The sequence below is a fragment of the Rhinopithecus roxellana genome, chromosome 21 (genome assembly GCF_007565055.1).
Source record: "Rhinopithecus roxellana isolate Shanxi Qingling chromosome 21, ASM756505v1, whole genome shotgun sequence".
Classification (NCBI taxonomy): Eukaryota; Metazoa; Chordata; class Mammalia; order Primates; family Cercopithecidae; genus Rhinopithecus; species Rhinopithecus roxellana.
The window spans coordinates 23,200,601-23,227,494 of NC_044569.1; the positions used below are offsets into that span (position 1 = coordinate 23,200,601).

Below are 26,894 nucleotides of genomic sequence, written 5' to 3' on the forward strand. Positions count from 1 at the left end.
TGATTGGCAGGGGTATCAACCTGGGGAGGCTGGGCTGTGGATTGCACGGTCAAGACTGGTCTTTGGGAAGCTGGGCTTTTCTCAGAATACTGATTCTGCCTACTACACACCCCAAACATGATCTGTCTCTAACTCTCATTCCTATCGCTAATCTGTAATTTTTCTTCCCCACTCCTGAATTATAATTCAGCCTCTGAATTCACTTTGGGTAGGGCTGGCTTGTTGCTCCCACCAAGCTTTTAAACTGAAACCACAGAATAACTCTTGCTTGAGTTATTACTAACTCAATAACTCTTGTGTTTTTTTATGGGACAGGAGTTACCTGTTAGTAGATTGCTGAAGCTCCACATAAAAACATATGCTCCATGCAAGAGAGCCCAGAAGATCTTAGGATGAGTCTTCCTCAGGCCAGGAAGCATCTGCCACAGCTGGGATCTTTCCTATTGAGTAGCTTTGCACCATGTGCACGGACACTGGAGATCCTTGGAATTTTGCATATGGCACTGCCAACTTGTTGGGTTGATGGCAATCTCTTTGATAGACAGCTTGTTCTTCTTGAATAGAGGCCAGGCTTGTCAATATTTTCCCTTAGTAAAACAGAAGGAGGTTAAGAACTGGGTGCAGGGTCGGGCATGGTGGTTAACGCCTGTAATCCCAGCACTTTGGGAGGTTGAGGCAGGGAGATCACGAGGTCAGGAGTTCGAGACCAGCCTGACCAACATGGTGAAACCCTGTCTCCACTATAAATACAAAAATTGCCTGGGTGTGGTGGTGCTCGCCTATAATCCTAGCTACTCAGGAGGCGGAGGTTGCTGTGAGCCAAGATAGTGCCACTGCACTCCAGCCTGTGAGACTCCATCTCAAGATAAATAAATAAATAAATAAATAGAAAAAGAACTGGGAGCTTCTCTAAAAAGCACTGGTCATCTTGGGAGTTTCTGGGGGATCTCATTAAAAATTTTATTTTTATTTTTTAATTTTTAAAATAGAGATCAGGGTCTCACTATGTTGCCCAGGCTGGCCTCAAACTCCTAGACTCAAGAAACCCTCCCACCTCAGCCTTCCAAAGTGCTGGGATTACAGGAATGAGCCACCATGCTGGGCTCTGGGGATTTAAAGAAGCTCTTGATGGACTTCCTTTTCAGGGCTGTACTTTCCAACCAGCAGGTGAAGAGCTGAATCACTAAGGACACAAATGAAAAGGGAGGGGCAAAATATGAAGGCTTTATATTTCCTTTTGAGGGACGCAGCTCCAGTCTAACTTGCCACACTGTGAACTTCACCACTGGAAAGTAACAAAGGTAAGAGAAATGTTTCTGTACTTTATTATCTCAACTGTGCTTGTTGTCAAAGGGGACAATAAATAAGAGTAAACCATAGCATTTGGACAGGTTGCATAATGAACCAAATGAAGGGGCAACTAACTTATTATTTAATTGAGTATGACTTTTGCTGATCCCTTGATAGATACATTAGCATATTTTGATGTCATTGATAGTGTGCATTTAAAAATCTTGAGGCAGGCTGACTTGATTTCAGATCTTTGTTTAGTAAAATGGAACTCCGTTGATATTTTCTACTTACTAATCTTCATTCAAAACACAAGCTAGTCATGCATGATGTGGCCTCTGTGTATTGAAACACTTCTTAGCTCCTTAGAAGATTTTTTTTTTTTTTTGAGATGGAGTCTCACTCTGTTGCCCAGGCTGGAGTGCAGTGGCGCGATCTCAGCTCACTGCAAGCTCCACCTCCCGGGTTCACGCCATTCTCCTGCCTCAGCCTCCCGAGTAGCTGGGACTGCAGGCGCCCGCCACCACGCCCGGCTAGCTTTTTTTTTTTGTATTTTTAGTAGAGACGGGGTTTCACCGTGTTAACCAGGATGGTCTCGATTGCCTGACCTCTTGATCTGCCCGCCTCGGCCTCCTAAAGTGCTGGGATTACAGGCGTGAGCCACCACCCCTGGCCAGAAGATCTTAACTTACTATGCTAGCCTTATTAATCACTATGTGTTGGAGACAATTTCTTTCTTTTCCTGCCTCTCAGTTTCCTCTTATAGCTTTAAAATTAGTCTCCTAAGTAATATGTGTATTCTGTACATGCAGGTGAAATATCATGGTTTATGTTTATGTGAACACTCTAAAATTTCTATTTTTAGGAATGAGCATATGTGAAATTCACAAAGTTGTAGGGCAGAGAGTGAGACTAAAAGAATAGCTCTGATTTAGGGAAGGAGAGGTAGGTGCTACATAAGTGGTCATAAGAGAAGAGTCTTGCCAGAGGGGAAGAATGTACCTAGGGTATGGTACAGATCGTAAGATGCTGGTGCCTCAGCCACCCTTGGAGATTATTTCCCCCAAGAGGACAGAACCAGACCCTCTGTCTGTTGCAGTCCTTTAGTGTTAGTAACCCCTTCAGATAAGATAAGATGTGTTCCCTTCCACGCATATCCCAAATAGAGTTCTCTTCTGGAAATCCCTCTTCTCAACCTTGAAGGGCTACAGCGACAGATATCCTTCTTTTCTTCATTTCTGTCATAACAACTTCCAGATGGCACACCTCATTTGCTTGAAGAAGATTTTTTTTCTTCCCAAGACACAGCCAACTTGCCCTTATCACGTGAGTGGGCTGTTTTGGGGGTCCATATAGATCTTTGATAAAATTCTGGGAGACTTGGGACTTCTGCCTTCCATGAGTTCTCCTTCCCTGAAATGGACTAGGCAACATTAATTAGACTTGAAGTTGTAAAATATCCAGAATATTGGTTTCCCTAACAAGTATTGATTCCTGGGTGAATGTGGAAGACACTGACAATTTCGCAGATGATTTTTCAATGTAATTCAATTACACTGAATAAGAATATTCAATGTAGTGAGGAAGACCAACATATTAAATGAACCAAAATCTGTCAATCCTTCCATATACACCTCTGCATGTGCAAAGACAGTCACCCAGATGTAGAGGGAATTGTCAATAAAACTAGTTAAATATATGATTAACATAGAAATTCCATTGTGAAAGATCTCTGCAAACAGCTAGAAAGGTAGAATTTTGGAAAATGAATGAGGAAAGCCCATTCACTTTGGCACTACATTAATAATACAGTTAAAACTCTGTCTTGCCAATAAACAAAGTTCATTTGATATTTAGTATGTCTATTGGCAAGACAGAGTTTTAATATTATTGATTAGAATTTGAATTATTCTAATTCAAACTATAACTAATACAAAGTTCGTTTGAATTAATTATAATTATGTATTGCCAATGATTTTTGAGAAAAACTTGAACCTGAAGTATTCCTTCTTGGTACTATGAGCTCAATGCTTGAAGAGCTGTAAGATCTAACTGTGAAGTGAGGCGAACATTATCACTCACCCTGAAAGACTCAAGATTCTGAATAATACACACGTAGTACCTGGCACATACATGAACCCTGTAAGTTAGCCATTTCCTTTACAAAGAAATTCTCACACAGCTGTGTGAGGCAGTAGATGTGCTGATGTTCATCATGGCACTGTTAGTGGTGGCATGAAGAAGGAAACCATTTGGGTATCTGTCATTGGCAAATGAATGGGCAAATGAATATGGTGGAAGCGAAAGAATGGAGCAGTTAGAAGGTATGGACTATATTCCCAGAATAACATGGATGAATCTTAAAAATATAGTACTAAGTGAAAAGTGTGTGAAAACTTGTATTTTTTTTTTTTTTTTTTTTGCTTTGTTTTGTTTTGAGACAGTGTCTTACTCTGTCTCCCAGGCTGGAGTACAGTGGTGCAATCACTGCTCATAGCAGCCTTGACTTCCTGGGCTGAAGCAATCCTCCCACCTTAGCCTCCTAAGTAGCTGGGACTGCAGGCATGTGCCACCATGACTGGCTATTTTTAAAATTTTTTGGTAGAGACGGAGTTTTTGCCACATTGCCCAGGCTGGCTTCAGACTCCTGGGCTCAAGGGATCCACCTGCCTCGGCCTCCCGAAGCTTATGTTAAGTATTATCTAACATAACTTCATTTATGAAAATTTAAAAATGCATAAGATGAGGAAATCAATGTTTTACAGAAGCACATATAAATAAAAGAATATGCTTTAAACAAATTATAAGTGGTGTCTGTGGTGGTGGAGAAGAAAGGAAATGAACTGGGTCAAAGGCCATAAGTAAAGAAGAGAATGGCCTTGTAATCCAGTGATGGCTTTTGCCAAGAACCAGAGTATGTGATGACCTCAACCTTGTGTACTTGTGGTTATAAAAGAAGGAACAAACAAATAAACAGACTAATAATAGTGTCTGCCACACAGTAAGTGGCCTATCAGCATATTCCAAACTCTTTTCTTAGGTGCTCTAGTAACTGCAGGGCTATAATAGCTATGATATGTGAATAGGCGATTTTATAACAACAACATGATATAAATTTAAGATAAATACATTTACATTACATTCCAGAATACAACTCCACTAGCTTACTTAATTCACTAAAATGCAGAACACAGTGTGAAAAGCAATTGACTTGGATATACTTCACGGTTGGAAGTGCTTTCATTATTAAAGTAACTAAACGGAGGGCTGTCAAAGACACTGTCATTACCACATGTAATCCAGAGAGCTGTATTAAAATCACCATGAAGGAAAACATTCTGCCAGAGGTACATAGTTGTATTTTAGGAAAATAATATTAGTAAAACCCTTCTGTCATATTTTTAAAAAACTGTCAAGTGCAAAGAAAAGTGTGGTCCAGGCTGGGTCCTATTACACTGTGGGTCCTATTGCAACTGCTGGCTCCTATTACACTGTGTTGGGCTGTCTGAGAACTGAAATGCACAGCATCTACTCCTTAAGGATTATTTTAGGGCAACTGGTTTTGATTACAGGATTTGTGAATTTTCCTATGTAAATATCATGGGCCATTATTTTGAAAGTCCACAAGTGACATATATTCAGTCCCTTTTAGTCTCTCTCTGCCTGATAAAGGATGAAAAGCATGATGTAAATGTCTAAATTGATGGCAAACAAGGACATATCCCAGAGAACACATCTCCAGAAACCTCAGCCCGGATATGTACTGACTGGAAATAACATCATTAGTAACTGGGATAAATACGTATTGGCCGGGAAATGTATTGGCTTTGTCATAGTGTCCTATAGCATATATGCTTAGACTTGGATTCCAAAAGAGGTCAAAGCTGTAGTCTAGAAGATGGAAGGTAAAAGAACCAAATATTTCTGTATCCCAGGTGGACTAAACAAGGGAATAATGCAACTATGCTACAGAACGGTGAATGTGGAATAAGTGGGCTAATTGGCCCTAGTGAATTAAGGTGTATAGAAAAACCCTTGAAGTGAGTTAGAATTCTTTTAGCTGCAAGTAACAGAAGACTCAACTAAAATGACTCAAACAATAAGAAAAAATTATTATTTCACATGAAAAGAAATCTCAAGCTAGGGTAGATCCAGGATTGGGTAATCCATTCACTTAATGATGTGTCATCGAGAACGCAAGTTCTGTCCATCCTTCCTCTCTGAAATCCTGGCTTATCCTCTTAAACTACCTTTCTTGTGGTCACAAAATAGCAGCTGCAGTAGTAGACACATGCAGATAACCCAACTGTGAGAGGAAGAAGAGGGATGGTTTCCTCTTGTGGATCTCTTCTTATCGGAAGTCTTTTCCAGAAGCCCTCCAGCAACCTCTCCCGTCTTGTACGAATTATGGCACCTTCTGACTCCTACACTAGAAACTTGGGACATAGAATTCCCTCAATTGGCTTAGACTAATCCAGGCTTGCTCTTGGGGCCTGAGGAAGGGTGAAGCCTCCTCTGAAGCACATGGCTGCATGAAATCTGCATCAAAGGAAGTTCTCTTAGCACAAAACAAAGGAGTGAAAGGGAAGGGCTGAATGGTGGGCAGCCAACCTGTTTTTTTTTAATATGCTGTCCAGGGAGAGAGAAGAAGAGAAGGAAAGAGATTTATAAATTGATGATCAGAAAGATGATATGAACTTCTGACTAGGTGACATAAAGACCCAACTCCATCATGAGCTATGTGGGGTGTGATCTCTGATTTCTCATCAAGGGGCATGCCAGGCTTCTAAGGCCATAGTCCTGCCTATATTTGGCCCTACTGCCCACCACTTTTGGACTCTTATTTCATGCACTTATAATATAAAATTTATCTTTCAGGTGTTTGAGTCTCTGCTTATGCTATTCCTTCTGACAGGAGTGCTCTTCTTACATGTATATACATGGGTGATGCTTATTTCATTCTTCTAGAAGCAGCAGGGATATTATCTCCTCCAGGAAGGCTAACTATAACTCTCAGTTTGGTTCTGTGTCTCTCCTCTCTACTTGATTATGTGCATACCAGCATATCACAGAGTACTTATTGGATTGAAATTCTCTTCTTCATTTCTTCCTTCTGCAAACATGTACTGGGTCACTGTTCTATGGATAGGACTTGTCTGGATGCTGGAATAAAACATAAAACCAAAACGAAGTCCTTGCTCTAATGTACTATAGAGCAAAGGGAATCAGAAAATAAATACATATGTAGTAAGCCAGGTGGTGGTATGTGCTACGGTAATGGAATGGTGGGATGTGGGCTGAGATTTCAAACAGAATGAATGGTCAGGGACAGCCTTAGTAACGAGATGCTATCTGAACAGATATGATTAAACTGCTGGAATGAACCATTCAAATATCTTCGGGAAGAACATCATGGAAGAGGAATAGAAAGTGCAAATGCCCTGAGGTTGAATGTGCTTGTTATGTTGAAGGTATGCAAGGAGGTGACATGGCAAAATTGGAGTGAGCTGGTGGAAGAGTGGTAGGAGATGAGGTCTGACAGATCACAGAGGGCCTGTTGGTCACAGTAAGGACTTTGACTTCCTCCCTGAGTAAAAGGGAAGACAGTGGAGTTTTTGAGCAGAGGAGTACCTAACTAACTGATACTTAAAAAGTACTAGTCTATCAAAGATATCATGGAGGAGGATAAAGACTGGAGTAGAAAGAAGATAGGAGATTATTTAAGTAATTCAGGAGCACCTTTATGCTGTTAAAACTGGGAAGCATGAGAAATGTGCAGATGGGGAATATTTCCAAAGATGGGGAAAACAGGATTTTTTTCACTGATTGAACAAGAATGAGAAAGTACTTAAGGATGATCCCAAGGTTTTTAGCTTGAGAAACTGGAAGAATAGAATTGCCATTTACAGAGGTAAAGAAGGCTGTGAGGGACACAGGCTGGAGAGAGGAGTTAGAAAACCAAGGATTTGCTTTTGGACATGTTCAGTTTGAGATATATATTAGACATCCAAGTGGGGATGTTGAGTAGGCAGTTGGATATATGGGCTTGGAATTCAAGGCAAGCATAAATGCAGGAGCTAATAGCATATTAGTGATATTAGGACATTCCTCCTAATTAGATTCCTAATATCTAATTAGGAGGAATGAGGTTGGATGAGATCACCTGGAGTATGAGTGTTCATAGAGAAGAGGTTCAAGATCTGAATTCTGCTTTATTGTGATGTCTAGAGGTTCAAAATTGAGAACGATTCTGCAAAAGAGACTGAGAAGGAGCAGTCAAGGAGGCAGGCTGTGGACCAAGAGAGAATGGCGACTCCGAAGTTAAAAGAAGGAAGTGTTTGATGGCAATGAGGCTCCTGAAGAATGAAGTCTCCCTGAGAGCAGAAACTATTCTTGGTCATTCTTATATCCATAGCCCTCTACAGTGAGCGATGCTCAATTAATGTTTGTGGAACTGAATAGAATGAACTCTTCTTTCCTGACATGTTTTTGTCCTGAGATAACACATATTCCAGCATCATCTTTTCTTCTCTTGGATTTTCCTTTTCCATTTCTATTTTCATAAACATGATGGCTGTGGCCTCCAGGCTGAGAGCTCTGACCACTTTCTTATGGTAAGACCTACTTGTTAGTATTGTCTTACATTCATGGAGGGATACAGGGAATGAGGTCCCACTGAGGAGATAAAAACATGCTGGAAATTCTGCAAGTGCTGTCAACTTGTTTGCACAAAAATGACTGAGATGGAGATGTTCTCCTCCTGTGACACTGCAAAAGTGGGTAGTCTAGTGGGAAAATATCCTGATTGGCTGATCGTGTGTAGCTCAAGATTTTTTTCTGCACAAATTCCAGGGTGAGGAATGTCTTAAAGCATGGAAATTCAAAATGCAAAGACCCAATTCCTTTTAATCTTTCACTCCAGAACAATTATAGATTATTTAAAAATGTACACAAATGATAGTAAGATAGATTTTAACCATTGGCTGAAGGAATAGTAAATCTTCTGTTCATTGGAATGTAAAACTAATGTGAATTCCCCTCTCTAGCATTTATGAATTTCTCAGAATTGTGATAAAGGTATGTAATTTTTCATGAAGCAGTGTGCCCTGATACTTAAACTCATGAAATGCAATAACTGAACTCCAGATACTATCTGTAACTTCAAGTGATGTTCTGAGAATTTTTTTCCTTCTGTTCTCAGGCAGTCATTGGCATAAAAATGGATTCTCTCAGCACAGCTAACGTTGAATTTTGCCTTGATGTGTTCAAAGAGCTGAACAGTAACAACATAGGAGATAACATCTTCTTTTCTCCGCTAAGTCTGCTTTATGCTCTAAGCATGGTCCTCCTTGGTGCCAGGGGAGAGAGTGCAGAGCAATTGGAGAAGGTATGGAATTCCACAGAGATTTGCCCAGGGCCCAGAAGTCTTTCATGCACCCGCTCTGGGTCAGCCAAATTAATTCTATCTTTATACCAATAAAATTGCCATCTAGAGAGAGAGAAAAAAAAACACACACACATTGAGTAAATCGTATTTCTTAAAATTTGATAATGGTTTGATTAATGGAGTATGCTGTAGTGCAAGTAATGTAATACAAGCAACACGTGGTCTCTTTTTTACTATCAGTGGTATCACAAATAAATCTCTGCAGTTTACTTTTAGGGTCTCTTCATTCAGTGATTTAAACGTGACAGAGTTACTATTATTGTCCTGTAGAAGGTTAAATTTACAATAAATGTAATGCTATTTTAGACATTACCAAGTTAAAAAAAATTTCATGATTATGTTTCAAATTCGTAACAGTTAGGAATTGTTATCCACACTTTACAGATCGAAAACCGAGACTCAGAAAGGAAAGGTGACTTTTCAGGTTATATAGGCTAACATTAGAGATTTTCCCATTACATATATTTTTAGTGCAGTGGAAAGTCTAGAACAATATCACTTAACAACTCTTAGGATACTTGCAAATCTTATTATTGTTTGTGCTGTGTACTGTCTTAGTTATTAGCCTAAGAACAGTAGGGACAGAAGGGTCTAGCGGATAAGAGATTAGTCCCTGGAGCCTGACAGTGGTCTGAGGCAAGCTGCTTGATCTCTCTTAAACTTATAGTTTCCCTAACATAAAATGAGGGTAATCGTATCTACTTATAAAGTTTTTGGGAAGGTTAAATAAGATATGTAAAGACTTAGTTCAGGATTTGGAATGCAACATTATTAAATTTAGCTATCACTATTGGTCTTGATCTAAAATAGAAAAATAGATCCTTACAACTGTCAACCTTTATAGACTGTACATTGCTTCTGATGCCAATGGATGCTTTTTTTTTCTTTTTTCTAGGTGCTTCATTTTCATCCTACTGTAGACTCATTAAAACCAGCGTTCAAGGACTCACCTAAGGTATGATAATATTGCTGAGTTGTCAAATGCTCTTTAACCTAAGAGAAGGATGAAATAATTGTCTGAGTGTTGAGTAGAAGAGCTCCTTCTTTTGTCCATGAGGGAACCAGCTATGTGTCCCCCTTTAACCTTCCTGATGGTAACTACAGCCTGTAGAGTTTAATATAATAATGATAATGATAATAACAATAGTAAAGTTTCTTAGATTTTATTACCTGATTTATTGCCATCCTTACTCAAGCTTTTTTGTTCCTTTATGGAGGGTGCCCTACGTTGAGTCTGCCAGGCCTTGTCTATGTGGTGTTAGATTTTTCTGTCTAGAGTGGGGACTGAGAAAGGACCTGATGCTTGGCCATATAATTATGTGCTGGGAAAACATGGCCTGATGTTTCTCAGTCCACACACTGTGGGACTATGGTCTCTAGTTTTTTCCAGTAGAAGGATTCATTTTGACATCACAATTATATAGAACTCCTACACGAAAATAGTTCTAGTTGATTGTGATTGGTTGAGAAAATACACAAATGCATATAGACTCACAGAACACCAACTTCACGGAACCCAGCTGACTATTAAAAGTTCAAAGTCCATAGTTTAGGAACATTTGCTTTAGGGAACGCTTTAGGGAATATAGGCATATTACCTATAATGTCCATACATTCTTAGCCATCTTTCAAATGCAACAAAGCTGCAGCTTAGCAGAATTGCTACCACTGAGAAGCAAATTAGTGTGTGAACTAAGTTCAGTGAAGGGCTGAGGTATTTGATCAACTGACCACATGAAAAATGGAGACGTAGAAAAAAGTGTGAAAGAGAAGAGAAACGATTCTGTAAGTACAAGGGCAGCAATAACACTGGAATTATTGCCCTGAATACCCCACTAGGATCTGTTTATTTATGAAAACTGCCTTTGAATTAAATCGTTAGGACCACAAGTACACATGTATTATGCAGTAACTTACAATTCTGCACACGGACTGCAACTAAAGTTACAGAGTGGTGAAATTAATGTGCTAGCGAAAATCCAAAGAAGAAAATGCTTTAAACTAATTTCCTTGTATTCACAGCCCTTTTATTCAGAGGCAAACACCTTGCTCTCTGGATAGTTATCATTCTCCAATGGCAAAAATCAAGCAATTTAATACACCATTCTTTGTTTACTAATGCTTCAGTGCAGCCAAGCCGGAAGAATTCATTCCGAGTTCGGTGTCTTATTCTCTCAAATCAACCAGCCAGACTCTAACTATACCCTCAGCATTGCCAACAGTCTCTACGGAACAAAGACAATGGCATTCCATCAGGTAAGTCCATTTGGAAGAATGGTCAACAACTTTCTTGGCATCCTCTGAATTTCATACCACAAAATTGATGAAGAGTGAGAACAGTCACATGATGTTTATCATTAAGAGATTGAATTTAAGCTGACTTACAGTTTCAGTGAAATGGATTTATTGAAACTCTCATGTAAAGTTATAAAATATTACATAAAAATGGCTTCTTCAAGATCGCTAATGCTGTCCAAGAACCAAGGTCAGGGATGAAGTACAAAACAAAGTAGGTAAGAATCATCCCTGTGGACCAGAAGAAAAACAAAACAAATTTTTCATATCATTTTCAGAGGTTCTTAATAGTGGAGTATCAAGAAGTAGTCAAAATTACATTGGACTGTGAGCCAAGAGACAGGAGTTCTGTTTCCATTTAGAATACATAACTTTGGGCAAGTCACTTCTATCTTTAAAATGAGAAGATTAGGCTTAGTTCTTTGTAGCTCCAATATTCTAACACCATTTATGCCCTTTCCCAACACCATGATCCTATGTAGTTTTATTGAGTATTTACTCTGTGCCAGTCATTCTGCTTAGCTCATTACAGGCATTATCTCCTATAATCCTCACATTGTGCTAAGATATGGGTATAAAATTTCCATTAATTCTGCAGACAGTGAAGCAGATTCTGAAAAGTCAGGCTGACAAGAGTCACAGAGATATTTGAATGGCAAAACCTGGATTTGACCCCTATCCAAATCCATCTTCCTGTTTTTAATTGCTACAACATCCTGCTGTGATTGAGGTGAAATGCAAGCTTTTGTCTGACTAGGGTTATTTAAATGCCGTCTGCGTGAAGCTGGATGAAACCATGAGTTTCTAATGTTCTTCCCTGGCCTGGTAGATCAGGTTATGTCTTGGATGTGACGAGCTTCTGATAGTCAGAATATTTGCAACTTGTGGTAGGTATTATAGACATTTAGAGGGTATTTTCTTTTACTGCCCTGAAAGCATATAAGGAATGATGTATGGAGAGTGTCTAGAGTGGCAGGGATTAATAATCATGGTCCTTCGAGTTGGGATGCCCACTCTTGTGACTTTGCCTTCTCAAAACAGTGACCCAGACATAACAGTAGATAAATGTGGATTTGGGATGATCATTATGGCATCTGTTCCTGAAGTGAGAAGGTCCTCATTAGCATCATGAAGATTGTCTTGAACTATGTCATGAGAGGGACCTTGTTATTTCAGGATTCTGGCTGGAAAAACATTCATCTCCTGGGCTATGGAGAGTTACTTAAGGTTGTTTCAACCACAATTGGATCCAGCTCAGGACAAGATTCATTCTGAGGCCCAGATTTTGCTCGTAGTTTATCAGAGGAACGTACCCCCGATAATTCAACATAGGTTCTTTTCTGTTTTCCCTAAGTGTTGAGTGGTCTGAGAAATAAAGGGAAAGAGGACAAAAGAGAGAAATTTTAAAGCTGGGTGTCTGGAGGAGACATCACATGTTGGTAGGTCTGTGAAGCCCCCAAAGCTGCAAAACCAGCAATTTTTTATTAGTGATTTTCAAAGGGGAGGGAATGTACGAGTAGGGTGTGGGTCACAGAGATCACATGCTTCACAAGGCAATAAAATATCACAAGGTAAATGAGGGCAGAGCACCGGGGCGGAATTAAAATTGCTAATGAAGTTTCAGGGACTCATTGCCGTTGACAACATCTTATCAGGAGACAGAGTTTGAGAGCAGACGACCGGTCTGACTAAAATTTACTAGGCGGGAATTTCCTCATCCTGATAGGCCTGGGAGCACTATGGGGGACTGAGGCTTATTTCATCTCTTATCTGCAACCATATAAGACAGACATTCCCAGAGCGGCCATTTCAGAGACCTCCCCCTAGGAATACATTCTCTTTCTCAGGGCTGTTCCTTGCCAAGAAAGAGAATTCAGCAATATTTCTCCTATTTGGTTTTGAAAGAAGAGAAATATGACTCTGTTCCTCCCGGCTTTCAGGCAGCCAGACCTAATGGTTATCTCCCTTGTTCCCTGAACATCGCTGTTATCCCGTTCTTTTTTCAAGGTGCCCAGATTTCATATTGTTTAAACACACACGCTTTATGAACAATTTGTGCAGTTAAATCAATCATCACAGGGTCCTGAGGCGACATACATCCTCAGCTCACGAAGATGATGGGATTAAGAGATTAAAGTAAAGACAGGCACAGGAAATCACAAGAGTATTGATCAGGGAAGTGATAAATGTCCATGAAATCTTCACAATTTATGTTCAGAGATTGCAGTAAAGACAGGCATAAGATATTATAGAAGTATTAATTTGGGGAACTAATAAATGTTCATGAAATCTTCACAATTTATGTTCTTCTGTCACAGTTTCAGCAGGTCCCTCCATTAGGGGTCCCTGCCTTCCCACAACATTAGTTAAGCTTTGTTTTTCTTCTATGCTAGGCACATCTTCCATATTTCGAAGTCTTGTATCATTCTATTCAGTTCATGTTGGGGCATCGGGTCCCACTGGGCTGTGGAGGTATGCTCCTAAGGTCTCAGGAATTGCATCATGGTAAACTCATTTGGGTCCATGTAGATATCACTGTGGTCTTGACAGAAAGACAACAGAAAGTCTCCAGTTCTATAGAAATCTAGGGCCATGGGTGGTCATCAATAGTTGCTCCAGAATGCTACATAGGAGGGGCTTGGGAGTAAGGATTTTTGGTTAAAAGAAAGGGTAAGTTCTTTATACTGAGTTTGCACACCACTTTCACTTGGATAATATGTTATAGGTGAACGAAATAATAAATTCCTTAAGATATTTTTGCTCACACTTCATATAAATTTGACAGAAATGCCAACTATTTATATCAGAGAATGTTTTTATTATTAATTATATTTATGGCAGCTTGTGAGGAGATTGATACATATCATGGGAACAACCTTCTGTTAGACCTCAGGAAAGCAAGTCCCTTAACCACTCTTCTTCTCAGTTTTCCTGTCTATAATCTGAGAGCAGTAGCTTCCATGTCTACTTTGAAGAGGAAAGAGTAGGAATAGAGTCAGAAGGTGCTCATTGTATTGCAATTTGTCATTTTGCTTCGAACACTTTAAAACTAAGACAGCCAATCATATGACAGAAGTAACAACAAAACATCTCTGAACATTCTTTGTGGAAGGGCTTCAGATTTTGTTCAATTTGTTTATCTCATTAAAAATAAGTGCATACGCATCCTGCTTCCTCTCAGACTTATTGATAGGAACTGCTTTTTTCTCTGCATTCGAATTTTAGAATACATTGAGCTATAGATTTTGTTTTCCTTACACTGCTTTTGAATTGTTGTTCAATTATCATGTCTTTTATAGCAATATTTAAGCTGTTCTGAGAAATGGTATCAAGCCAGGTTGCAAACTGTGGATTTTGAACAGTCTACAGAAGAAACGAGGAAAACAATTAATGCTTGGGTTGAAAACAAAACTAATGGTAAGGATAAGTCAATAGGTGTCTCTAAATTCTGTGTTGTATTGATAAGCAATCCGAGTCCACTTGCTAACGAGGAAGCTGGCTGAAGTCCGCACCTGACATAGGCAGATCAGTAAGAAAGGCATGGGGCCATATTTTGGAATACCCTTTACAATCAGTTGTTCTAGAATATATACAAAGTGACTCTGAATGAGCACCATTTCTATTTCATAAATGTATGGTGCATTCTGCAATTAAAATTAATTAAATTTAAATTTACTTTTCACAATTAAAAACCCATATATATTGCTAAATATTTCTTTTTTTTTTTTTTTTTTTTTTTTTTTTTTTTTTTTTTTTTTTTTTTTGAGACGGAGTCTTGCTCTGCCGCCCAGGCTGGAGTGCAGTGGCCAGCTCTCAGCTCACTGCAAGCTCCGCCTCCCGGGTTCACGCCATTCTCCTGTCTCAGCCTCCCCAGTAGCTGGGACTACAGGCGCCTGCCTCATCGCCCGGCTAGTTTTTTGTATTTTTTAGTAGAGACGGGGTTTCACCATATTAGCCAGGATGGTCTCGATCTCCTGACCTCGTGATCCGCCCGTCTCGGCCTCCCAAAGTGCTGGGATTACAGGCTTGAGCCACCGCGCCCGGCCGGATGCTAAATATTTCTTAAATGGCACATTTAATATTTGGTACCAAGGATATATTCATTTTTATTTAGAAACATTTGGTTAAAGAAAAATTTAAGGATATACAAAAGTAGAGAGAATATATAGTGAACCCTATATACCCATCACTCAATTGCAACATTTCTCACTAATGGCTGGCCTTATTCATGTAATCTTTCACCCTTTCTCCAACACGTCTTTAAGATTATATTGCAGCAAATTCTAGATATTATATCATTTTCCTACACATATTTCACTTTGGTTTTCTAAAAAAATATGGACAATTTTAATACAACCCCTACAGTATTATTACATCTGAAAAATTAAAAATAATCATTTCATGTTAAATATTCAGTGTGTTTTCATTTTTCCCCAGCTGGCTCTTTTTTTTTCTTGTTTGAATCAGGAACCAAATAACATTGACATATCACAATTAGTTAATACATCCCTTAAATCTTGATTTTAAAAATGAACTTTATGATTTAAATATACATACATATAGAAAAGTAAATTATTGTATGTGTGCTGTTTGATAAATTATCACAAAGTGAATATACTCATGATTCACTACTCAGGTCAGTAAAATAGGACATTAGTTATCAGAAAGAGGCACTGCAAGGGCCCCCTTAAATCCTCTTCTAGAAATAAGACCTTTTTCCCCCAAACGTTAAGGTTTCTCTGACTTCTGTTACCACTTATTAGTTCTGCCTGTTTTTAAATCTCATGTAATTGGAATCATAAATTATGTGGGTTTTTTAAGGCCAATATATGTTTGTGAGATTCATCCACATAGTTACACATTGCATGATTTGTTCATTTTTATTAGTATGTATTTCATTCTCAGAATATTCTAAATATACTTACCCATTTTACTGTTAGTAAATACTTAGGACATTTTTAGTTTGGATCCCTTATCAATAGTGCTGCTGTGAATATTTTTGATACATATCTCTGATACACATATGTATGCACTTTTATTGGGTGTATACCTTGGAATGGAATTGCTGGTCATAAGGCTTATATACATTCAATTGTAGTAGATGCCAAGTAACTTTCTTAAGTGATTGTGTCAATTTATTTGCCCAAACAAGAAATGAGAATTTCAATTGTTCCTCCTCCTTGCCAACACTTGGTAGTGTAAGGCTTGTTAACTTTAGCCACTGTAGTTATTTTAATTTTAATTTGCATTTCCTTTATGAATTACATGGTTGAATAATTTTTCATATGCTACATATCCTCCTTTGTGAAGTTTCTGTTTAAATCTTTTGCCCACCTGTAAGAATGGTTTGTTTGTATTTCTTTTTTTCTGATACATTTTTAGGAGTTCTTTGCACATACTGGATACCTATGTTGTAAGTAACTTCTACTATTTTGCATCTTATCTTTCCCATCTCTTAGTGATGTCTTAGATGAATGGAAGTTTCTAATTTCAAAGGAATAAAATTTATGATCTTTTCCTTTGTAGTTAGTGTCTTTGCACACATTTTTGGATGATTTTAAAGAAATCTTGTCATGAAAATATTTTCTAGTTCATGAAAATATTTTCATATGTTATTTTCTAGAAGTTTTATTGTTTTATTAAAGTCAGGATTCATTTTAAAATTAGTTTCATTCCACGTGGATGTCTAATTTATATGGCATTATTTATTGAATAAAGAATCCTTTCATTATTACACTGCAATGTAAATTTTATCATAAATTAGATGACCATATCTGTGTGAATCTATCTGCTCCTGGGTTTTCCATTCTCTTTCATTCGTCAATTTGTTTATTCTCATGATGATGCCACAATTATAGTAGCTTTATAAGTCTTGGAAGCTGGAAGTATAATCCCTCCAATGTTGATCCTCTTCTAGGGTTGCCTTGCCAAATCTTGATCCTTCGTATTTCCATATACATTTTAAAATTAGCTTGTTAACTTCCATAGAATGTATCAGTTGAAATTTTAATAGGATTTACATAGAATCTATAGATTTGGAGAGAAAATACATCTTTATTCAAACTCTAATCCATGACCATGAAATTTACCTCTACACAGGTCTTCTTTAATTTTTTCTTTTGGTAACATTTTGTATTTTCCTATGTTGAAGTTTTGTGCATTTTTTGATAAACCGATTCTAGGTGGTATTTGAGGTGTTTGGTGAATTTTAGCTGGTATCTATTATTTTGGTTTATTTGTTGTTGATGTATAAGTATATACTTTACTTTTGTATATTAACACTGCTGAATTCACTTAGTAATTCTAGTTTAGCTTTATATTATTTTAGATTTCTTTTAGCATAAAGAAAATGTTTTCTAATATATTTGTCTCCCATTATATCATTTAACAGTGATGAGCTCTCAATAGTATCTTTTTGATTGAGGAACTGACAGATGTCAAGTTTAGTAACAGGTGACCAGATTAACATATGTATCTATTCTATTATTCGTATTAAGTCAGAAAATGCTTTAAAAGGTGTATGTATTTTTTCATATCTGTCAATTTACTTAGCACAGTGGTGTAAAAATATGCCTCATCTCTTGTGCTAACTCTAATCCACTGGTAGTCGCTGCTTGGAAAATCTGTATTGAGAGTCTGAGGCTTAAACTTAGGTTACTTGAAAAAGCCCACAATTGAGGTGGTAGACACTAACTCTGTGACAGTAGAGATTTTTGTCTGTTTAGTTTTGTGTTATAGTTTGAGTTTAGTGCTACAGTGTCTAGAACAGTGCCCAGAATCTAGAAAATGCCTAAATTCTTTTGGCATGAATGAAAAGATGATTAGTGTTGTCTGCCATGGGTGTGCATTAGGGATTCACATGTTATATATTTATGTAGAATATTAATGCTATTTCATCATTTGTTTATATCTTTATTGATTGTTTCAACCAAAAATATACATTGTACACTTAAGGTTAGGTATTGCTATCACATGCTAGGATTGTGTTAGGCCTGGAAGTTCAATGAAAATTAAAACTTTCATGAAGCTTAAAGCTGATGTTCAGATATTCCTGTGTTTCATATTGTATAACAGATTACATTTCTAAAAGGTTTTATAAATTGCAATATACCAAAATGCACCAAGAGGGCTGGATGTTTAATTTTGATTAGTTTTATTTACCAAGCAATTCCTGGCATAATTTTATGAATCTTGATTTTCAGATATGTGTTTACTTCAAGTGCTTTTGTATACATATTTGTAATACACTAATTGTAGTGCATTGAATGAATAAGTATTTTAAAATACTTAACATATTTGCATGTAGTGAAGTGCTGGTAAGCATAAAGTCTTGTAAATATTAGAAGTAAGCCACAATAAATTATTACATAATATTTAAATAAGCAGTAATATATAAGAAATCACTCGATATAATGAGGCGTAAGACAAATTGATCCATCATGAATATACTGGCTACTTCCTGGATGCCGTCTTCTGGTTAAATAACAAAGCATTAAATATTCCCTGAAATAAATTTCATTTGACAAAGAAGGCTCCATGGCCAGGAGATGAAAGGAGTTCTGGTATCTCAAATTTAAAAGTAGTCTTAAAAAAAGAAATGACTCTAAATTTCTCATGACTCTTCACCTCTCTATCATCAGGAAGTTCAAATCCAAATACAATTATCTTATTTTTTATACAAGGAAAAGTCACAAATCTCTTTGGAAAGGGCACAATTGACCCTTCATCTGTAATGGTCCTGGTGAATGCCATATATTTCAAAGGACAATGGCAAAATAAATTTCAAGAAAGAGAGACAGTTAAAAGTCCTTTTCAGCTAAGTGAGGTAAGTATTTTATTTTCAGACTGATGACAAATGTTGGAGAATACAGTAATCATGTAAGGACAACTTAGAAAGATTTAGTGATTTAGTGAAAATATTGGTCTAGGTTTCTGCTGGTTCTTTTATTGTATTTTCTACACATTTTAATTTTTCCTCTATTAAGTGACAATAACTTTTATCACAGAGCACCCAACTGGAGACTTGGGATACTAAGATTCTCTGGCAGAGAAGAAAACCCATTCTTTTCTTAATGTTCTATTGGTTTATTCTTTCCATGTACACTGTGGTTATTTTCTCCAGCAGCACACTAAAGTTATCTGTGTTATTTTTTTTTTTCTAGAGAGTTTCTTGAGGAAAGATTAAAAAGAAAATGATTTAATGATGTATCCTTTTTTTTCCCACTCAAGTCATGTTAGCTAGAAATCCTGACTTTGCTTTTGGTAGACCAAGCTATCTATATATATTATTAGAACAATTCAGTCTCTAACCATGACTTATTTTACATTTAAAAAATGGATAATTTTTGCAAAGGGAAGCAATAAGGAATCTACTTTGTAGTTTCTATTTTACCCATGCCTTTAGAGTGTTCATGCAGATATTCATGTTATGCAAGGTAATCAGTATACACACATGTACGCTCACATAGGTAACTATATATACTACCTAATTATAATCCTTTTCTTCTTCACAGGATAAAAATGTAACTGTGGAAATGATGTATCAGATTGGAACATTTAAACTGGCCTTCCTAAAGGAGCCGCATATGCAAGTTCTTGAGCTGCCCTACGTTAACAACAAATTAAGCATGATCATTCTGCTTCCAGTAGGCACAGCTAATGTGAAACAGGTAAAATTATAAGAATGCTAGAATGCAGTTAAAGCATGTGTGCATGTTCACACACACACACACACACTGTATCTCATGACATTAGTGTAGTCATTGATTCACAATCTAAGCCTCAGTAGGATTGCCCCAGGGGCTGTGAAAGTAGCAGGGAGACACATGGCCTCTGCCTTTCAGGACAATGTGTTTATGGAGAACAAGCTATCCTTGCATGAGAAAGGCACATGGAGGCAGAAGTGATGTTTTGTTCAAAAACACACAAGTACTGGGTGGTTGATGGTTGGGGGACATCTTTCTACAGTAATGAAGTTATAATGCTATTTGGGCTTCTAGTGTGCAGAAATCTGATTCAGCCAGTTTACCCTCGGGGACACTATTTCTGAGCCAATTGTAATGTACTTTCATGGACTAGCCATTATTAACATCTCAGTTTTGTGGAGAAATGTACACCACACCCATTAAGAAGTGATCATGGCAGTGAAAGGAGTTTGGATCCATCCCCCTGTCCCCAGCTGCAGCCAAAGCTGCCCAGGACAGAGCAGGCTGTGCTTCTGACAGCTGAACTTCTGGGAGCTTGCAAAGCTGACACACATATGGATGATATGGCCCAACAATTAGGGGCTTCTAAGCCAGGGAGTGCTGGCTTGAGACGAAAACACTGTGGCACAGATGAGCAAGGTGTGGGTGTGTGTCGGGTGGTAGGGAAGGCTTCTGGAAAGAGCAGGGTCAGGATGTACTCATTTGGCTTCAGAAGTGAGACAGGTGCCAGTTGAGAGGGCTGCTGTAGTAACAGAAGTGCAGCTGTGGCCATGAGAACAGGTATGCTTATGGTTGTGGCCAAGTCAGAGGGAATCAGGTCCCTGAGGGCCTGTGGTTGACTGGAGTGAAAGACATTTGGAGGCATAAAGCAGTTTGGGAGCGGTTTAGACTCTGAAGAGTTTTCTGGAAGTAGACTTTGGGATTAGAATGAAGGGGTCAGAAAGGATTTCCTAGTAGAGCAATTTCAGTCTGAGCCTTGCTGGTTGAACAGGAGAATCACAGGGGCCCTGCTAAACTGAGCAGAGCAAAGAGCAGTACAAATGCCTTAGAAGAAGGGCAACGTGAGCTGTGGCATGAAGTCGTGGTCTCTTGGATACGGGCAGAAAAGGACAAAAGGAAAAGACACTTTGGAAGAAAAACCACATTTATTTTATGGTGGATTATATATTGTCATGGTAGGCAGCGGTTGTCAAAACTGTTTTAAATGATCAGATTAAAAAGATGGGATGTGACACAGCATGGTGTTTTGGAGCTGTGGACAGGGCTGGCTGGAGAGTTCAATGCCCAAGGGAGGCATTTGAAAGATTGAGAAACAAATGATGAAACTGGATGGAGAAAATGAGAAGTCAGCGTGCTGAGGCTGCTTTGGGAAACCTGAGCATTGATGTGGGAGCTGACATGCTGGGCAGAGGCACAGGTAGCCCAGAGTTCAGCTTCAGGAGCAGCTACCAGAGACAGTGACAGAGAAGGGCACGAGAAGATGAAAGCTATCAGAATTCACGGGGATCCTGGCATCAGGGATGCCAAACGAGAATCACACTCATAAAGGAGGGTGTCGTGAAATGTTTCAGATATGAGAACCAAGAAGAAATAAATGGTTGAGTCCATCCACGAAACAGGACCATGACAACTTCACAGGCGATAGTGGGAGAAGTGCAGTGAAGCATGTGTGCTGAGGGAATTGAGGGAAAAGACTGTAGGATACCTACTTGAGAAGCTTAATTATGAAATTTAGAGGAGAAAAAGATGACAGAAAAGGGAAAATGTGGCTAATGGTATAATTTTGTTCCCAGGTAAGTAGACTGTATTAAAGGTAGAAAAAGTGATGAAGTTGAAACACTCACACTGAGAATTATAAAAACATATGACATTTAACGTAGAGGTCATGTGTTTGACTCGTGGGCTTGTCTGTGTTTTGTCTCTTAGATAGAAAAGCAGCTGAATTCGAGCACATTTCATGAGTGGACCAGCTCTTCTAACATGATGGAAAGAGAGGTTGAAGTACATCTCCCCCGATTCAAACTCGAAATTAAGTATGAGCTAAATTCCCTGTTAAAATCTCTAGGGGTGACAGATCTCTTCAATCAGGTCAAAGCTGATCTTTCTGGAATGTCACCAGCCAAGGGTCTATATTTATCAAAAGCCATCCACAAGTCATACCTGGATGTCGGCGAAGAGGGCACGGAGGCAGCAGCAGCCACTGGGGACAGCATCGCTGTAAAAAGCCTACCCATGCGAGCTCAGTTCAAGGCGAACCACCCCTTCTTGTTCTTTATAAGGCACACTCATACCAATGTAATTCTATTCTGTGGCAAGCTTGCCTCTCCCTGATCAGATGGGGGTGAGCAAGTGTCAGAGTTGTAGATGAGGTGCAGAGACAATCCTGTGACTTTCCCATGGCCAAAAAGCTCACATCTCACACACCTCTGTGCCTCAGTTTGCTCATCTGCAAAACAGGTGTAGGATCTCTTCCAATAATTTCAGGAGTTGTGAAGCTAAGGCTTTGTTAATCATAGAATAAGGTGGATTTATGCAGAAAGCTTTCTGGCTTTCTTATCTGTGGTGTCTCGTTTGATTGCTGTCCAGTGACATGATCAAGTCAATGAGTAGACTTTTAAGGGATTAGATTTTCTTGACTTGTATATATTTGTGAGATCTTGAATAAGTGACCTGACATCTCTGCTTAAAGAAAACCAGCTGAAGGGCTTCAACTTTGCTTGGATTTTTAAATATTTTCCTTACATGTGTAAATAGAATGTGGTGAGTTTTAGTTCAAAATTCTGTGTTGAGAATAATAAATGCATGGAATACCTTAAAGCTCTGTGAAGACTTGTAACATATGGCAGCAATCAAATGGCTTATTAAAAGATACTTTGAACGTGGAGAAGTCTAATTCAGTCAATATTTCTGTGGAATTTTTGGCCAATTGCTTGAATTGAATTGAATTGAATTATACTACTGAATTGAACAATAGATTTTCTCCTCCTCCTTCTCCTCCTCTTCCTTCTTCCTTCTCCTCCTCCTCATCCTTTACCCTTCTTTCCCTTTTTCCCCCTCTTCCCCCTCTTCATCCTCTTCTCCCTCCTTCTCCTCCTCCTCCTTTTTCCTCTTCCTCCTCCTCCTCTTCTTCTTCTTCTTCTTCTCCCTCCTCCTCCTCTTCTTCCTCCTCCTCCTCTTCTCTCCAATCCTCCTCATCCTTCTGCTCCTCCTTCTCTCCCTCCTTTTCCTACCCACCTTCGTCTTCAGCAAGTAAAAGTTCACAACAGAAAAAGGCATAAGTCAATCAGAAGATTTTTGTTTTAAAGGAAGCCTCCTTTTATACTCAGGATAACATGGAGCAATAATCAGATAAAAAGTGTCTATAAAGCATTTACTGCCTTCTCAGTGACTTCTTGGTGAATATTTTCTCCTGGAACTTCCTCAGAAGTCTTAGTAGAGCAGGAGTCCCCTCCCACTTCTAACTTCCCTAGCCCCATCTTAGAAGAGGTGGCTGGAGGTCAGCCATTGCTTCCCTCCTAGGTGATAGGCAATATTCTTTTAGGATAGACAGTGCTGGCAGCTAATGAAATCTTTTCCCTTCTCCTTGGGGCATTGAAGAATATGGTTTACTTTAATCTTCAATATAGATATTATAAAATTGCAAACAAGCAACAATCTCAGCAAAGTGTAAGACTGAAGAATGTCTACTTATAATAGCATGCGACTTCTTTGCTGTGCTGAATGGCTGTCTTGTTGCACGTGGTTGTCCCAGTGATTGTCTACCAGGCCCATCTGTCACATGGCATAAAGACAAGAAGTTGCCTTGGCTAATGTCACAGGATAATCCAAGAGTCCACAGGCACAGTGGGTTTAACTGTGGTAACATGGAGAGACACGAAACAACAATGATGGGTGTAGGAAAAATAAGAATGGTTTTTTGGTATCTATTTTTCACCCTAAACATTGTGAGGTTGTTACCTGGAAGTGTGGGGGTCCTCTGTTTCTGTCATTTTTGAGAGAAAGAATTTGGCCAAGAGACAATTTAGCTAAGAGAGCAGAGAGTTTATTGAATGAGAGTACACGCCAAGAGAGATATGGGTTGTCCTGACTGGAAAACAGCCCATAGAGTCCTGTGTTGTGGTTTTTATTATGTTAGACTTTTTCTTAATGTTCCCACTATATATATGTTCACCACTGTCAATTATAAAACATACATATATCTATCTTTATATAATCTATCTATCTATCTAATCTATCTATCTATCTATCTATCTATCTATCTATCTATCTATCTATCTATGTCTCTCCATATATTAGGGGTGAGGGGAGAGAGAGAGAGACAGAGAGAGAGAGAGACAGATAGAGAGTTTAATTAAAGGATTTGGCTCATGCAATTGTGGAGGTTGGCAAGTGCAAAATCTGCAGGGCAAGCCTGAGACCCAGGGAAGAATTGATACTGCAGCTTGAGTCTGAAGGCAGTCTGGAGGCAGAGTGCCCTCTTCCTCATGAGACCTTGATCTATCTTCTCTTAAGGCTTTTAACTGATTGCATGAGGTCTACCCACACTATGGAGGGTAATCTGCTTTACTCAAAGTGTACTGATTTAAATGTTAATTTTATCTAAAATTGCCTTCACAGCAACATCCAGACTGGTGTTTGACCAAATACCTGTGGGCCTAGCCAAGTGGACACATGGAATTAACCATCACAGGCACCGAGGGGGCAGGGAGGTGAATTTTCACCCTTCAAAGAGCTAACAGAAACTCTGCCTCTGCCAGTATGAACAATGTGACAAACCAGCAAGACTCATGGAAATAAGCCACAAAAGCAGCCTTGTATTCCCCTCCTATATTGTCCCTGTAGAGCTGCTTAGAGGGAGATCCATCCCTAGCCCCAGCATGAAAACTCTGGCAGTCCTCATGGCTTTCTGGTTACACCTAAAATCTAGAAAATCTGTGATTGTTCCACATCACAAACATAATCAGATTCAGGAATTAAAAGATCTGGGCCCAGATAGTAATCTAAACCCTTACCATTCCTCGGGTGGTCTGGGGACCACAATACTGGTCTCATGGGAGCTTGTTAGAAATGGAAACGCAAAGTCTCTGGCTCCAACCCAAACCCACGGAAGGAATCAGAGCCTGCAGTTTAATAAGCTCCCCAGTTGATTTGTGTGCACGTGACAGTTTGAGAAGCACTGATCCTAACTACAAGCCTAATTTAATAGTATATCTTCTTCCCGCCCACCAGCTGCAACAGGTGCAGGGAGAAGCCTGGGATCCAGAAGAGAGGGGTGGCTGTTCCCTCACCCACCTGCTATTTCTGACTCCTAAGGAGAAGCAGTAAGGGAGAAATTGACAAGGGAACGAGACAGTCCTGCAGATTTGCAAGCTGGTGTCATGCTCTGGACCTGACATTTTGCCAGTAGGAGCTGTTGTGGGTTCCCTGGACAGAGGGCCCCTCTGCTTCCTCCCATGGGCAGTGCTCTTCCTGCTGGTGAGCTGCTGGCCCCAGTAACATTCCCCATGACCATAATGATTAAATTCCCTTCCCTTTTTGTCAGGATCTCTTCCTCTTGCTTGAGATTTTTTCAATTTCTTGGCATTACTGGTTAATATTTTTTATTGGATTTTAGAGTGTTCAGTCATTATTTCTTTAAATATATTCATGTGTGTGTATGTACGTATGTTTCTGCTAAAGGCAAAAACCGCAATTACTTTTGCACCAAACTAAATATATTTTTCTTTTTAAAAATATTTTACTGGCGACAGAGCCTGATCCCATGGAAGTATGGTTCTGGGGCTTTGCTACGGTGGATCTAGATTAGCTCTTATTCGAGGGCCGTGGCCAGCACACTGCAACCTGAGGGCCAAGTCCTGCCTTCCACCTAGTTTTGTATGGTTTTGAAGCTACCACTGGTTTTGTGTGGCCAGTGGTCAGCACTTGGAAGGAGTAGCACTGTGAGCTGCTAAGACACACTCTGGTGTTCCCTCCACTCTCAGTTCTCCTCTCTGCTTCCCGTCCTCAGTGCCTGCTTCCTCAGGCACCACATCAGGTGGCAGAATCTCAGTCCATGAATCAGTGACTTAGCAGAGACAGCCACACCCTCCAGGAGGAGAAAAAATCTGAGTGTTGTTGGGGCTGAGAGAGAAACTGACCCAGGTGGTCGCACCCCTTCCCACCTGCCTACCTGGCCCACCTGGTCCCTCCTCCTTGGGCAGGTCATTCTTCATTCCAAAAATGTTTCCAGCTGGTGGCAGCTAGGCACAAAGTGGGTCACCTCCCAAGATGGCCTATTGGCAAACGGGGAGGGACAAGGTAAGAGTTTATTGAAGTATGTTTTGCCTTATGACCTGCACAAGTTTTAAAGAGTCTCCTACCCAGTGTTGTTAGATCATCTACATATAGTCTAATATCTCATTTGGAAGGCAGCACCTAATTTATTTTGATGCCTCGCTTAAACTTAATTTGGCATCACGTTAGACTTGGCATTAGGTTGCATACTGCTGTTTACTTTTGTGGCAGACATATCAAAATTGTTAGTAACAATGATATCTCATGCTGATTGGAATCTCTGACCAGAAGTTATAGATATCTTTGATGAAGCAAATCTGTGAAACAAAGGCAGTTTTGTGGATAAAATATTTTAAAATATGAAAGAAAAATGATAGAAATGGGGAAAAATTAAGAAATCAGTCATGCATCTAGATGCCACTGGCCTGAGTTCATGACAAGAGAAGTGGAGGACTGAGAAAAGAGACTCCTAAATATCCTCACTTGTGTTATTGAGTTAAAGGGAAGCTGAGAAAGATTCAGAATAGCCCACACAATATTGAAGAAGAAGAAGAAAGTCAGAGGATGTCTACCACCTGATTGCAAGACTTACATAAAGCCACAGTAATCAAGACAGTGTCATATTGTTGAAAGAATAACAAATAGATCAGTGGAACAGAATAAAGAGCCCAGAAAGAGACCCACACAAATAAAATCAATTGGTGTTTGGTAAAGGTGCAAAGCCAATTCAATGGAGAAGGAATACTCTTTTCAACAAATGGTGGTAGAACAACTGGATATCCACATGACAAAAATAATCTAGAATCTGATTTTACATGCTTCACAAAAAATATCTCAAAATTGATCATTCACCTAAGTATAACATGCAAAGTTACAAAATTTCT

General features: G+C 39.0%; 1 protein-coding gene across 2 annotated transcripts; it reads left to right on the top strand.

Moving 5' to 3' along the window:
* Nucleotides 1-1,145: 1,145 nt before the first annotated feature.
* SERPINB11 (serpin family B member 11) lies at nt 1,146-22,619 on the top strand. Of its 2 annotated transcripts, none has more exons than XM_010388795.1 (8): nt 1,146-1,301; nt 8,492-8,677; nt 9,633-9,692; nt 10,865-10,993; nt 14,332-14,449; nt 18,715-18,857; nt 19,546-19,701; nt 21,664-22,619. In XM_010388795.1, the coding sequence occupies exons 2-8, from the start codon at nt 8,510-8,512 to the stop codon at nt 22,066-22,068; spliced, it is 1,179 nt and encodes a 392-aa protein (XP_010387097.1). In that variant the 5' UTR covers nt 1,146-1,301; nt 8,492-8,509; the 3' UTR covers nt 22,069-22,619. The 2 variants fall into 2 exon arrangements, with proteins under 2 accessions (XP_010387097.1, XP_010387096.1); XM_010388794.2 differs by lacking the exon at nt 1,146-1,301 and adding an exon at nt 7,846-7,904.
* The last annotated feature ends 4,275 nt before the right edge of the window (nt 22,620-26,894 follow it).